This window comes from Mobula birostris, chromosome 23 (genome assembly GCF_030028105.1).
Source record: "Mobula birostris isolate sMobBir1 chromosome 23, sMobBir1.hap1, whole genome shotgun sequence".
Taxonomy (NCBI): Eukaryota; Metazoa; Chordata; class Chondrichthyes; order Myliobatiformes; family Myliobatidae; genus Mobula; species Mobula birostris.
In genome coordinates this window covers 17,681,365-17,694,082 of record NC_092392.1, presented here as the reverse complement: position 1 = coordinate 17,694,082, position 12,718 = coordinate 17,681,365, and the positions used below count along the sequence as shown (strand labels likewise).

General features: G+C 40.7%; 1 protein-coding gene across 2 annotated transcripts in view; it reads left to right on the top strand.

Moving 5' to 3' along the window:
• Window positions 1–9,893, top strand: part of LOC140186888 (hepatocyte growth factor-like) — a 51,875-nt gene extending 41,982 nt beyond the window's left edge. For both annotated transcript variants that reach the window (XM_072241613.1, XM_072241612.1), the window contains exon 18: window positions 6,048–9,893. In XM_072241613.1, the coding sequence (XP_072097714.1) occupies window positions 6,048–6,233 (186 nt within the window). In that variant the 3' untranslated portion in view covers window positions 6,234–9,893. The remainder of the gene's footprint in view (window positions 1–6,047) is intronic.
• Window positions 9,894–12,718: the final 2,825 nt, after the last annotated feature.

The window sequence follows — 12,718 nt, the reverse complement described above, 5'->3', positions numbered from 1 at the left end:
TGGTCCCATTTTCTCTCTTCCTATTCCCTTGTAACATTGCAACTTATTCTTTCTCACATGCCCACTAATTCTCCTTGCTTCTTTTGCCACATATTTACAGTACCCAGTCTGTCAGGTCACTCGTCTGAGTGCTACTGGTACCATGTAACTCAGTACTACCTGTCGCATGGTCGGGTGGTCGGTGACTAAACTGGCTCCCCCACCAGGCTTGCCTGGTGAGGAAGGTGGCTAGACACCTTGCAGAATGAAAAGCAAGACCTGTCAAAGGGTGGATGAACCCTCTCTAGGGTCAACGGCCACCTAGCAAACACGTGCCGTGAAGCGCGGAAAGGGCATCCCTTGCATCGAAGCTTGGTCTGGCTATTCACTGCAACAGAACTTTTCCCAGCCGTCTTGGACTCCACCATGCCGCTGGATTTGGGAGCAGATCTCAAGAGGGTGGGTCTGGACCTGTACAACCCCCTCCTCACCTAAATCCACTCATGCACACGCCGTTCCTTTCTGAGGAGTGGGGTATCCACTAACTGACTGAAAGGAACCACCATCATCATCCTATGGGACAGTAGCCAGTTAACAGAGTAACATGTATTTGGGATCTAGCAGGAAAATGGTCACCTGGAGAAAACCCTTGAGTAAAATGTGCAGAAGCCACATGTGAGATGTGCAAGGTCAGGGCTGATGGAGTTTGAGACAGCAACATCAACTGTGCCATCCATGTTAAGGGAACGATGCATGAACATGTTTTTGTTTGTTCAGCTTTCAACTTGCATTTGAGTTTAACAAAATGATTTTCTTGATTAACAAGAAAACCAGTCAAGTGATGCATCAATTTTTAAGTCTCTCTCAAATGCAATTGAAGCTAGTATTAATAATACGACGTTAACATCATAGCATTTACCACCATCAATTGGGTCAGTGTTGTAACACCATTGTTCGCAAACAAAATGGAATACAGGTTATTACTCTACCTGGTGATTTTGAAGGTCACATGTAGCATTTTTGAAGCAAAATTAATGAAATTCATTTTTATTATTGGTATAGAATTGCCTTGTTTAAAAAAAGTTAAAAGTATCATTTTCGGAGATGACCTTCATTAGCTCTTATTGATTAAAACCAAAAATTCAAGCTTTGGATATGAAACAGACCATTATCTAACTTATGCATTGAATCTTAACACAATATACTTGCAGCTCTCTGAGTGTTTAACTGGCAAAGTGAATATTCTAAAACAAGAAAAGAATAATGGGTCAGAACCTGCTGGGAGATGTCAGCATTTTATGTCAAGCTACTGGCACCTTTTAGCAAGAGCATCACTAAGTTTCGGCTACTTGCACAAATCCTGAACATGCTCTTTGGTACCGTCTGTGCTCTGTTGCTGAATACCTCATGGAGTCCATTGGTGGAGCGTGAACCCATTGCATTTTTCTGAGTAGTTACACTGGGGATTCTGCACGTTAGCTCCATCAAGATCAAGAGAAATCATCACCTGCTTACAGATTGCTCACAGTTTGCTACTTTGAGCTAAGAGGTTGAATTGATTTCTTCAGATGTTAGATATTGTTAGTGTTGAAGGATGAATTCTGATGCAATGAGCAGTGGCTCTGGTAAGTGTTACAATTGAATATGGAAACTGTTGATGCACCCATTGAACTTTACTGCATTGGTGAGAGCTTTAAGTTATTTTATATTACTACATCCAGGTTCTTGATAGCATTCATTTCCACAGTTGTATTCTCCTACTGTCTTTTCAGCTTCTGTCTATAATGTCCTACGGTAGCAACTATCTGGCCTCTTTTCTGTGTCCTATCCAGTTGCTGTAAGAGCTTCTTTCCTCTGATGTTGCAATGGAGACCTTGAGTCATATAGCATGGAAATGCGCCCTTTGACCATCTCAGCCATGCCAACTGTGATGCCCAGAGAGCTTGTCCAATCTAAAGCATTTCACCCACAACCCTCTAAACCTTCCTATTCATTCACAGATCTAGGTGGCTTTTAAATGTTGTTAATGTGGCCACCTCAATCACTCTTCATGGCAGCTCGTTCAAAATACCCCTTGCATGAAGAAGAACCCTCTGATGTCCCGTTTAAGTCACTTACCTCTGACCGTAAATCTATGCCCTTTCACTTTTAATACCACTCTCTGGGCAAAAGATTGTCCTTTCACCCTGTCTATGCCCCACATGATCTTGTACACCTCTATTAGATCATGCCTCAATCTGCTACTTTCCAGGGAATCAAATCCTAGTCTGTGCATCCTCCCCTTGTAGCTCAGCCCCCAAGTCCAGGCAACATCCTGAAACTTTTTGTGCACTCTTTCTAGTTTAATAACATCCCTCTTGAAACAGAAACTGTGCACAATTCTCCAAGTGCTCACCGACACCTTACGTAACTACATCATAGTTTTGAACTCATAATTTTGAAGGCCAGCATGCCAAATGTTACCTTCATGATCTTCTTGAACTGTGACGTTGCTTTCAGCGAAACATGCACCTGCAATCCGTGGTCCTTCTGTTCCACAACACTCTCCAAGGCTCTGCCGTTCGCTACCCTGGTTTGATTTCCAAAGGGCAAAACCTCACATTTATCTGGATTGCAGGCCATTTGCCAATCTTCAGCTTGCATACCTAGCTGATTAAGGTCTCTCTGTAAATTTTCATAATCTTCTGTACTATCTACAACACTACCTATTTTAGTTCAACCACAAACTTGGTAGACACATCTTGTACATTCATATCCAAATCATTTACTTAATTTACAACCAAATATCCCAGCAGCATCCACTATAGTGCACCAATATACACAGGCCAGCTGTTTGGGAAATGATTCTCAACCATCCCTGTCTGCTTCCTACTGAGCCAGTTAAGAACCTTTTCCACTATCCTCCCCACCACCCCGGATCCCATGCAGTCTAACCTTCTGTGTTAGCTTGCCAGGAAGTTCCTCGCCAAAAGTTATGTATTATGTTGATGAAGATCAAAACAAGCTGTAAGTGGTGGAAATCTAAAAACTAGAACAGAAAATGCCAGAAATTCTCAGCAGCAATTTCCAGTTTTGGTCATGTTATGCCTTCTGAAAAGTTGTAATCACTTTCACAACGGTGTCTGCATCCTCTTAAGCAGAGGTGGTTAGCCTGAATTAGTACAAGATATTTACAAAACTGACCCCTTGTTAACATAATAAAGTATATTACAAATATGTTTAGTGCTGGCTGTACAGTGAACTTGCAATGGTGAATACCGTAGATGGCATAGGTTTGTTTCCCAACCTGTGTGGGTCAAACAGGTCTTTATGCAGCATATCCTTACCTGGTAGTCTAATTACCTGAAGAAGCTGTTACTTCAGCAGCTCACTGTCACAAATCCTTCAAAAATAGTGTTGTTTATTTAATATTGTACAATCATGGTAATTGTGCACTCTTACTTACTGCCCATTATGCCGCTGGCAGCAATGAAGGTCCTCCACCTCCGTTAGTGTTCAGGGCTTCCTTCATCACGTGAGTAGCTTCCTCTCATTGCTGTCAGTCATGCATGTCCCAGGTGGAGACTCAGGAATACCGTCACACTCAGATGTAGAAGGGTTCTTCATTGCTGCTTCCGTAACAATTTTGTTTGACCAGTCAGGGGTGATAGCCCTGAGTTGAACCCGGAACCTGAAGGACTGGTGGACCACTCTTAGTCTGGCCTCTACCCTTTGACAAGTCTGGCATGGCTGACCGTACCAAGAACCAAAGCATAAAGCCCTGACTCCAACCAACACAGTTCTCCGGGTCATTGAGGCACGCGAGCCTCCAAATCCAACAACAAGGTTTTAATCCTCTTGGAGGAACTGTGCAATCTGAAGTCTGGAAAATTTTTGTGGGCAGCTGCCAGTGAGGTGAACACATGTTTATCCCTTGTTGGCCTCTGCATCCTGATCGCGGTAACATGTCCTTCTCCTTCCAACTCTCTATGTCCCTCATAGTAAGGAAAGGATATACAGTAAATCTTTTGTTGTTCATCCACAGTAACAAGAAGGGTTTTTCAAGTTAAGAAAAAAAACTATTTTTATCGAAATATGTCATAAATTTCTGGCACCCATCCAAGCTGTGATCATTGCAGACAAAGACACTATATGATGATGACAAACAAGAGACAATCAAGAGATGCTGGAAATGCAAGCCCCACACACAAAATACTGGAGGAACTCAGCAGGCCAGGCAGCATCTATGGAAAAGAGTACAGTCGACATTTCAGGCCAAAACCCTTCGGCAGGACTGGAGAGAAAAAAGCTGGGGAGTAGATTTAAAAGGTGGGAGGAGGGGAGAGAGAATCACAGGATGATAGATGAAACCTGGAGGGGGAGGGATGAAGTAAAGTGCTGGGAAGTTGATTGGTGAAGGAGACAGAAGACCATGGAAGAAAGAAAAGGGGGGGAGGAGCACCAGAGGGAGGCGATGGGCAGGCAAGAAGATAAAGTGAGAGTGGGAAAAGGGGATGGGAAATGGTGAAGGAAAAGGGGTTGGGGGCATTACCGAAATTTTGAGAAATCGATGTTCATGCCATCAGACTGGAGGCTACCCAAACGGAATATAGGGTGTTATTCCTTCAATCTAAGTGTGGCCTCATCATGACAGCAGAGGAGGCCATGGATGGACATATCGGAATGGGGAAGGGAAGTGGAATTAAAATGAGTGGCTACTGTGAGCTCCCACTTTTTCTGGCAGACAGAGCGTAGATCCCAATCTATGTCGTGTCTCACCGATATACAGGAGGCCACACCGAGAGCACCAGACACAGTAGATGACCCCAACAGACTCTTAAAGTACACTAGGGCTATTTCAACAGAACATCAAAGTCAAAAATCTGGGGGAAAAAAAGCACTGGGAAACTGAATATAAGTGTTTTGTGCTGGGCTTCTGCTCACATTTTCTTCTGAGGTTGGCACAGTAACAAACTGACTGGTCCTGTTGGCCTTGGATTATAAAGTCATTTCATTTTACAATAAGGCAGAAATAAACATCCTTTTAAAAGATTACAGCTAATTTATGGTCAAGATGAGTGCTTGCTAGTAGCTAGAATTAGAAGATGATGCGGTGCTGAACAATGGCAGAACAATTAGTATCAACTGCTGGAGTCTTTAATTCTTTGAATTGCATCCTGTTTTGGTTTAAAAATAAATGATTGGATGGACTATTGTTGTGTGTGTTCACTGTTAGGTGAGGGTGAAGACTGTGTGCATGTGGGAGGCCAGAACTGCAGTGAATGGAGTTTTTGTTTCATTGCTCATTAAAAGCAATTTATGTTAATGTGAAAATGAATTGCAATTGCCTGGTCAATTTTATATAGAATGTGCTGTCAGTTAGTTACCTAGACTTCCACAGTGCTGACTGAGTGGAGTGGAAGGCCTGGCCATCAGGCTGTTGAATCCAAATTGGTGCTAAATCCACTATCGATGAATCATCTTTCCCTTTATGTTTTGTGAAAGATGGAGGTGTATCAGCCACAACTGAATATCGTGATTTGCTTTTCTTCTTCCTTCACCATCAACGGCCACTGTGATTTCCCACTAGCATTTGCCCTGATGGCTTAAAGTTCATAAAACTTCAAATAAGCAAAAGGTTGTTAAAATCTCAACTTTTTAATTTGTGGCAACAGCAGTAATACCAGCTCCCTAGTTTCCTTTGGTGCATTTGGAAACATTTGCTGGGTGATGTTCAGATTTCTCAACTCTGTTCATTGACTCTCATCTTAAAATCCCATGTTTTCATTGTATCTGTGATTCTCCAACTTATGGCCCTGAACAGAAAGTGTGTTTTTGCACAATTCTATCCTAATACTTAACTCTAGATGTTAATGAAATATCTTTTAATGCTTGGGTGGCTCAGTCTTCAAATGGCTTTTTGCTGGTCTGTGCATGTGGGTCTTCAACCGTTACTGGATAAAATTGCTTCATTTCATAAATAAGACTTTGTCTACTAACTCCAAATATCAGAGCAAAGCTCATCTGTAATAAACTTATGAAGACATTAATCCTTCTAATTACTTACATCTCTGGCTTTTGTTTTGTAGAAAGATTATGGTGGTCCTCTGGTCTGTGAAGAAAGTGGTGAAAAGTTACTACAAGGTGTTATCATTCCTGGCCGAGGCTGCGCAAGACCAAAACGTCCTGGAATTTTTGTGAGGGTGTCCTACTATATATCATGGATAGATAAAGTGTTTAGGACATACAGAAGAAATAACAATGTATGGAGATGATTATACTGTATGTCACAGAAATCCTTAATTATTAAATACATAACTTATCAATTGAAGAACTATATTGCTGCAGATACTTGTCAAGTCCTTAGATACTTGACAAGTGATTTGTCTGATCTGTTGCTCATTGTTTGTGAGAGACTATTTCCATTTGTGTTTACGTTTGAATAGTTACAGGACAAACTGAAGCATGTTTCACGATTTTGAGAAAACGGTTGAAATATTGTATGTAACTATACAGTTTGCAATAGAAAATCTATTTCTGCACACTAGGCAAGGCTGCCTACCCAGTTTTGAACAAGCATTTCAGTACATTCTTTAAAATTTCAATGCTTTATTTCAAGTTAATTTCTTGGAATTTTTTTGAGGTCAAATATTAATCTAATTCTTTGACAATCAATTCCTCAATTTTTAATCATGTTGTTGAAGCTATCATTAAAAGTTAATTTCTACATATTTATTCCAAAGTCTCTTGCACAAGTCTGTATTTACCTCCAAGAACTAAAATAATTTCAAAGTACATTTATATATTTTCAAATGCAAAACAAAAACTATTCAGTGCTGTCTTCTTAACCTGAGCGGCACCTCACTCTCGATCTATTCCCTGAGTCACTGAGGTGTGCAATGGGCTGGAAAAGGAGAATAACCTTTCCTGCTCCTCTCAAGGTATATGTTTCTATTTCAGACATTTGTAATTCTTTACCTGTCTGTTGGCCAGAACTGGATATTATTTTTAACCCAGATCATTTTAGGAAAGCTGAATGAGATCTAAAAAAAAATAAATCCCATTCTCAGCCTTCCAATGTTCGTTGCAGCATTTGGAGTTTCTGCTACTTCTTGAACAAAGTTGCTGTAAAATATTCACCAGGTTCTTTGCATAAGCTATTTCCTTGACAGCTAGCCAATATTTTTCTGCCCCGTTGCCTCCTGACCTGTGACTTAACTATGGTATAAATCAGAAATCCTGAACATTGTTTATTCTCAAATGACCGTTCTTTCTCTGATTGTGATTAATATTTCATAACTGTTTAACTGATACTAAGAAAACCGGATTTGGAGCTGATGCCTGAATAATCATTTTAAGAGTGTTTGCATTATGTGCATTGGTCAAGCTTTAAGTAGAGTTTAAAAATGTACAAGCTCCACTTATTCATTGTCATTATTGTAGTTTATTTCTATCTTTCCCTGTCTTTCCCATTACTGAGCTGGTTTGGAAATAGAAATAATCCAAATTGCTGATAAACTTCCTATCTTTAGTCTACCGTTTCTTTTCAGAGAACGTTAACCAGTTCCTGAACTGTGCAATTCAATGACTGCCTGAACTGGACACCTTAACACTCGACTGCAATAACAAATCAGGTTGTGGCAAGGTGTAGAAGTGTGTTGATAAAGGCAAGGTACTACAAATGCTGGACATCTGACATAAGAACAGCTGAAAAATCTCAGTGTTTCTTGCAACATCTGTGAAGGGAGTTAATGTTTCAGCTCAGTAATTTATCATTGGAACTAATATTTATCTTGTCATCGAAAATATTTAATCTGCTATGTATTCAAGCAGTTCTTTCTTTTTGGCTTAATAGGATTTCTATGTGTTCTTGCAATGCTTGTGTCTGCACTGCTGAGGTGAGACCATGCAAATGAAAAGCAACCAGATTGAATTCTTGATCCTCAAGTAAAACTTTATGAGTTTACCTGAGTCAAGATGGCATTCAAAGTATTTAAAGTGGCACAAATTTGCAATGGCCGAGTAGAATCTGCTGTATAGTTGACTCATTTGCAGTGGTGTTCAAGAAGATGAACCTGTCGTTCATTATTTGAAAGACAAAGGCCATCTATCAACCTGACCTTGTTGGATACTGTCCTCTGGCAATACAGGTTCATCGTGAGACCCTGGACAAGATAAACCATTTCTCACATCTCAGGAGACACATTTTGGTGAAGGCAAGCATTGATAATAGTGTCAATGCACCAACACTCCCTTTGGTTGATTGAAGAAAAGGTTATTTTGAAAATCAGAACCACAAACCTGGCATAAAATTCATGGTTCACCCGGTGGCAGTAATCCCTAATTATGGAATGTTTCTGAGATCTTGATCTACAGCAGATATCTTAAGACACTGGAGAGATGCCACAATTCTGCCTCTACAAAATCCAATTCCATTGAAAGGATAAATGAAGCCACATCTGTGTCCCCTTCCAGCTAACAGCACCAGAACTGAGGCCCTGGTGGCACCCATTCAGCAACAACGGGCAGTCCAGGTCACTTGCATGCTCAAAACCAGAGTCCCAATGCAGACAATTCATTCCAAGCTTGGTTATGGGAACAGATTATCAGGCACACACAGGAAAGAATTCAAAGCTGTGCTCAAAGCCTCCTAGAAGAAATTCAACAGCTCCACTGACCCCTTGGATTTCCCAAGTGGAAAGAAAACCAGGAGCTCACCACCTTGTAAGATAACCACTCACCTAGCCTGTCAGTCACTATCTGCCCCTTTTGTGGAATGGTCTGTGGTTCTCACAAATCAAATACCCCAGAACACACATAACCAGAGTGGAATGCTTGATCCCGTGGTATTGCCTTAGAAGAAAAGTTCTAATTATTATGTTTCCCCTTTACCTTGATATTGACAGCAGTGGTTGGAATAATCCTGTGCATTGATGACATGTTTCTGAGTATTGTTTGCTTCATTGCTTTATCACTTGAAGAAAATATTTTCTTAACTGTGCAGTTCAATTTGTACAAAGAACTGGTTTATTTCATCAAAGATCGTACGGGATTAAATTTTGAATTTTGCCTGTTCTTCTGTTTCCAACTCCCAAAAGAGCAAAAAAAACATGCAAGCAGGCTGTTGTGAAGATGTAAGGGTAATTCAAAAGCAAATGTTGAATTTTGTGTTCTTTTGTCTGACTTTGTCTAAGACTTGGAATCCTGCCTGCAGTTTCTGCTGATGTACTGCTGATGCTCTTAGTAGAATGAAATATTTTCTCTCCATTTCACTCTATAGATAGGAAGGCTTTAACTTTGTATATTCGATGCTGATGTGGAACAGGAAATGTAAATATGCCCTGAAGATTTTAATTCTGTGGGGTACTGTAAAGATAGCGATGTTACTGAAAGAATGGGGTTGCTGTGTAAAGCTGTATAGCAGAACCAGGCTTGAGCCACTGGGCTAAAATTCAGTTTCTATTTATTGAAATCACTTTTATAAAAATTCTAGGTTTTCCTCTATCTACACTATGGTAGTCTATGTAGATAAACCATTGTGGAAGAAAAGCTGCTTGTTTTGTACTTTATGCTAATATTTAACAAGCAGTTCAAATGTATATTAATGTTATTTTCTGTGACACTTTTGGTACCAGTGAATATCATCTGTGTTGCACAATTCTGTAAACAACTATTGACTTGTTAAATAATCAGTGTATTAAACATTCTGCAAATATTTAAATGTAGATTGGTATCTTCTGTTGAGCAGGAGAAACGTAACCATTTGTCCAAAGGAGCCATTTGTACTATGTCAATCCAAAATGACCGACTTATAAAATGGTAGTTTGTATCATCAATATCCAGATATCCTCTCTCCTCACTTTATCTAAAAGATGTTGAAAATATTTTTGTTACAAAATGATCCGTACATAATAAAAATATTATATTTAACAATATTTTACAGGTGTTTATTCTTGTTTTGGTATGCTATGTGGCCAGTAAAATTCTGCACAGGAAATTCAACTATATCTGACATGGGGCATCACCACCAGAGTTGGTCAGTGAACTTTAGATCATCTGAGTAAGAGTCATAAATACCGAGTGCAGCCTTACTATAATTCTAGTCATCTGGATCAGCAGTTCCCAAACGGGGATCCATGGACCCCCTGCGTAATGGTATTGGTCCATGGCATTAAAAAAAAAAATTGGGAACCCCTGATCTGAATAGTGGCATTTGATGAGAGCTATATCTAATGGCTCCATCTTAAAGGGGTGAAAATAAGAGGCTGTTGGTGAAAATATTTAGGGGCATGGGTTTGACTCCCCTCAGGATGTGTGTGAAGGGGAACTTTAAGTGATGAAAATGATCTCCCAAGCATGAACCTTCATTGGTTTTATGCAAAAGGCCCGGCAGATATTTCACTATGCTTGCCGAGGCTGCGTGCCATATGTTTTAAAAGACTGGAACTTCTTGGCTGAAGGATGGAAGTCATGACCCCCAAAGGGAGCAGAAACATTTGGATCCAGCTGTGACCATCGGTCAAGAGAGGAGGTGAAGTGTTCCCAGTTTTCACCGTTATCAGTACCTTCCCATAATTGCAGACTTTGTAAAACTTTGGAAGTGAACGTGCATTTTTTTACAAAACAATTTTTACACTTAGATTTATTTATCAAACATATGTACATCGAAACATACAGAGAAATCTGTCATTTGCATCAACAGCCAACACTGTCTGAGGATATGCTGAGAGCAGCCACACATTTCGGCACCAACACTGCATATCCATCATGTTCAGCAGAATAACACACAGCCAACATACAACAAGCAATAACAAGAACACAAGCCCCTTTCCACACACACGCACACACACACACACACACACACACACACACACACACACACACACACACACAGATGGGCCTCCAACCCCAGGACAGGTTGCCTCTGAGCTTTTGACTTCCAGACCATGACCCTGGCTCTTGGACATCAGACGCCGACCTTGAGGCTCTGACCTCTCATCTTTGACGTCCAGACTCACCAACCTCTGGGCTTCAACCCCAGGACTCTGCAATCACAAGCCTTTGAGTTCAGGACCTGCTGGTCTGGAAGTCTATTTCAAACAGTACTGTTATTTGCCACTGAGCTCTTGTTTGAATTTTCACAGTGAATTGGCTGGGCAGTTACCCTGTGGAACTTGGGCGTAACCTTCCCAAGTGTAGCACTGCTTCTAATTATCGGGATCTTTAGCTGAACACAGCAGTCTGTGAAATGCATGTGTGTTGTTGCAGTCCTGTGCTTTCCGGCTAGTTATATAATATGCCCAATTGCATCATAATCCCTGGCCTCTGGACTACAGTCCCAATTGGAATAAACTCACACTGTGCCTTGTGCAAGAACAGTGAAAACTCCAGATTACCCACACAGGTCATCATAGGGGTAATGACTAGCCTAAGATAAAAACAGAAGATTTTAGAAACACTGAGCAAGTCAGACTGCATCCATGCAGAGAGAAGCAAGAGAAGTGTCTTTGGCCTGTAATGTTACTCTGTTTCTTTCTCCATAGACGCTGCCTGACCTGCTGAGTGTCTGCAGCAATTTTAGTTTTATTGCGGGCAGTTAGCTAGTTTGTTTCTACTTGGACCCCAAAAATTAACCGTGTCCTGTTATCAATGCAGACTTGGCTCCAAAATATAAAATACAACCCAAACAGTGGCAACAGCACATCTTTCCCCGTGTGACCATACACCTTCGAGAGCTGCATTGTATTGATGATTGTTGGAAGATTCTTGACATTCTTTCAAAGATACATTGTTTTATCTCCTTTGGATGGATGGATGTGGACAAATGGACAAGTTCTCTTTATGGCATCCTTCCCAAGGATTTCTGTGACCCTGTCAAAACAGGTGTTTGAGAGAAACACGAGGGGCATGTTGCATCATGTTTCCAGTCATTACTGTCCAGCCAGTGTTGAACAGATGTTTGGTGTCTTTGCTGACTAGAGCATGAGCAGTTGAAAATGACCTATTCCAGGCAATCTTGAGGCATATATATATACTGATCACCAAATCCTGATTTTCCCAGGATTTGAGCAATGACACTGCATTCCTCAAACTGCTTGATTGCTGGCCAGATTCTTCAACGCACCTCAGTAAAGACAAAATCACTGAGGAAGCACAAGAATATAGTGCTCACAGTGGGTGAGATGGTTGGAGGGGGGGGGGGGGTGACTCTTGCCAATAATATCTGCATCGATATATTAATATAATCAGTCTGATTGGTGCTATTAAAAGTGCTAAACGTCCTTTGTGGTCACATGCCTGTTTTGAAATCTGATTCTAAAAATCTGTTCCTGTGACTTCAGCAAAGCTGGATTTCACAGAGATCTGGCCAACGAGCAGTCAGGTTGGGGAATGGAGTGCCTCATTGTGCAGGGCATTTCTCACATACCACAGTGGATGAATATTCATCATGTTACACTGTTGCCAGCCACACCTTCAGTAAGGTTGATTGTTGTGTTCCTACATCTGTCGTGAGGTCAGCTAACTAACCAGTGGCTTAATATTAAACTTAACTCCTAGTTTCTACCGTCTATTTGAGGATCTGATATATTCACTGAATTAACTCTACTATACAACCCAGACTCCATTTCAGCATGGCTAATAAATAAAGATAATAAAGTTAATCTTTGGATTAAGGGCAAGAAAAACAACCAAAGACCTATGTTTAAAGCTCTAAATCCCTATTACCATCTTTGGAAGCAGCATCAGACTGTGTTTCATG